Source organism: Geospiza fortis, unplaced genomic scaffold (assembly GCF_000277835.1).
Source record: "Geospiza fortis unplaced genomic scaffold, GeoFor_1.0 scaffold1532, whole genome shotgun sequence".
NCBI classification, from domain to species: Eukaryota; Metazoa; Chordata; class Aves; order Passeriformes; family Thraupidae; genus Geospiza; species Geospiza fortis.
The window spans coordinates 179,823-181,756 of NW_005054627.1; the positions used below are offsets into that span (position 1 = coordinate 179,823).

The 1,934-nt window shown below is 55.1% G+C and overlaps 1 protein-coding gene across 1 annotated transcript in view; it reads left to right on the forward strand.

Moving 5' to 3' along the window:
* Positions 1-1,035, forward strand: part of SLCO2B1 (solute carrier organic anion transporter family member 2B1) — a 29,570-nt gene extending 28,535 nt beyond the window's left edge. Inside the window, exons 14-15 of the mRNA XM_005430425.2 lie at positions 161-281; positions 499-1,035. Coding sequence (XP_005430482.1) covers positions 161-281; positions 499-673 — 296 coding nt within the window. The 3' untranslated portion in view covers positions 674-1,035. The remainder of the gene's footprint in view (positions 1-160; positions 282-498) is intronic.
* Positions 1,036-1,934: the final 899 nt, after the last annotated feature.

The following is a 1,934-nucleotide window of genomic DNA, read 5'->3' on the forward strand; positions in this document are numbered from 1 at the left end:
TGGCTATGGCCCCGGGGTCCATGGTTTGGGCTGTGGCCTCTGGGGCCGTGGCTTGGGCTGTTGCCCTCAGTGCCATGGTTTTGGGGTGTCTGTGGCCCCTGGTACCTGTTTTGGGGGGTCTGAGGGCAGGGCAGGCCAGTCTGACGCTGTGCTGTTGCAGCGTGGATGCCGGGCCCGGTGCTGTACGGCAGCGCCATCGACACCAGCTGCGTGCTGTGGGAGAGGCGGTGCGAGCGCAGGGCAGCCTGCAGATACTACGACAATACCCTCTTCAGGCACAGGTAGGGACACAGGGACCGCGGGATAAACCCTGTGCCAAGCACTGGGAACACCCAGGGGCGCTCCCCTGCCCCCGGACCATGGAGGGTGACTCCAGGACAGCTCCCTGCTCTGGGCCAGAGGCCGTGCCTGGAACAGCCTCCCCAGAGTCCCAGGGGTGCTGCTTGGAGCTCTCAGGACCCTCCCTGCTGCCCTGACCCGCTGTGTCTGCACCCACAGGTACCTGGGGCTGCAGTTCTTCTTCGAGGTGGGCGCCTTCCTGTGCTTCATGACCGTGTATGTGATCCTCAGGAAGCAGGAGAGGGAAGCCAGCCAGGCAGAGGAGACAAAGGCAGAGCCAGAGAAGGAGAAACTGGCGGGAAAGTCCACAAAGAGCCCGGAATCCAAAGTGTGACAGCGAAATGTGGGAGGTGAATCAGCCCACAGCCGAGCTGTGCAGAGTGGATGCTTGGAGTGATGGACCCAGGGCTGCTTCCTGCTGTCCTGGCTGGGATGGACTCTGCCTGCACTGCATGGATCCCTCCACATGTTGTTCTCCTCCTCGGGAGTACAGCGTGCTCCTTCACATGGATTAGTCCTCACTCTTTAGCCCGTGGACTCTGCAGCCTCCTGGTTTTGTGTCCTACAACTCAGTTTTTCCTGCTAACTGTCTCGGTGGTGCCAGCACTGAGCAGAAACCATAAACATGAAGGGTTTTGTGGAGTGGTTTTTTTTAAATAAATCATTTTTAAGAAATGGTTTTGTACTGAACCTGCAGATCTCTGTGACTGATGTTTATAATTCTTATTTTCTGTGTTATCAGCACTTACTTTCTGATGGTCAGTGCTTGAAGCACGTGGGAGTTCAGGTGCATTCCTGGTCTGCAGTTTGAGAAGGGCAGAACTTTTCCCAGGGTTGGAGGATCAGAGGACAAGGTCAGAGCCCTCTCCAGAGTGGGTAGAGCTTGTGGCTAAACCATCTGAGCCCAGCTCCAGGCAGCCCTGAAGGGGGTTCTGTCTGTAATTATGGGGTGGAAGTCCAGCCTGGTGCTATTTTGGTTCAGCTGCCTCTGTTCCCTGCATTCTTCCCATCCTGGGTTTCCTTGCCACCCAGGAGTGAATTGTGTTATCCAGCCACAGCCACAGGGGAACTTTGTCATTTTTGGCTCCAGGATGGAATTTAGTAGAGAAAGCAAAACTTGCAAGTTCAACCCAAATATGCAGAAAAGGAATACACAGAGGGGGACATTCACTCCCTGCTGCCACCCTGGCAGATATCCCCTGGGAAGGGCTGGGTGTGCAGAGAAGGGAAGGGAGCGGGTCTGTGGTGAAGTGACCGAATTTAGCTGTTTCCCCAAACTGTTTGCCCAGCCATTCTGAGGGACCCAGTTACCTCAGTGCAGACTGGGAGGGTGACTGGAATTTTTTAGGGGTTTGGGTCGGGGTTTTTTTCCTATTTTTGTGCAGTGCCTCGTGTTCACCGAGCTGAGAGTTTACAGCCCTGTTCAAGAAGCGATGTCTGGCTTCAGAGAAGGTTCTGGAAGGCAGAGGAGTGCGTGGATGTTGCAGGGGTGTAGGTGCAGCCATCCAAGGAAGGACGAGTAGCATTTGCTGACCATGACCTTTAGAAAGTCAAAACCAGGAGAGTTTTGCTCTATCCTCTTTTCCAAGGCACAG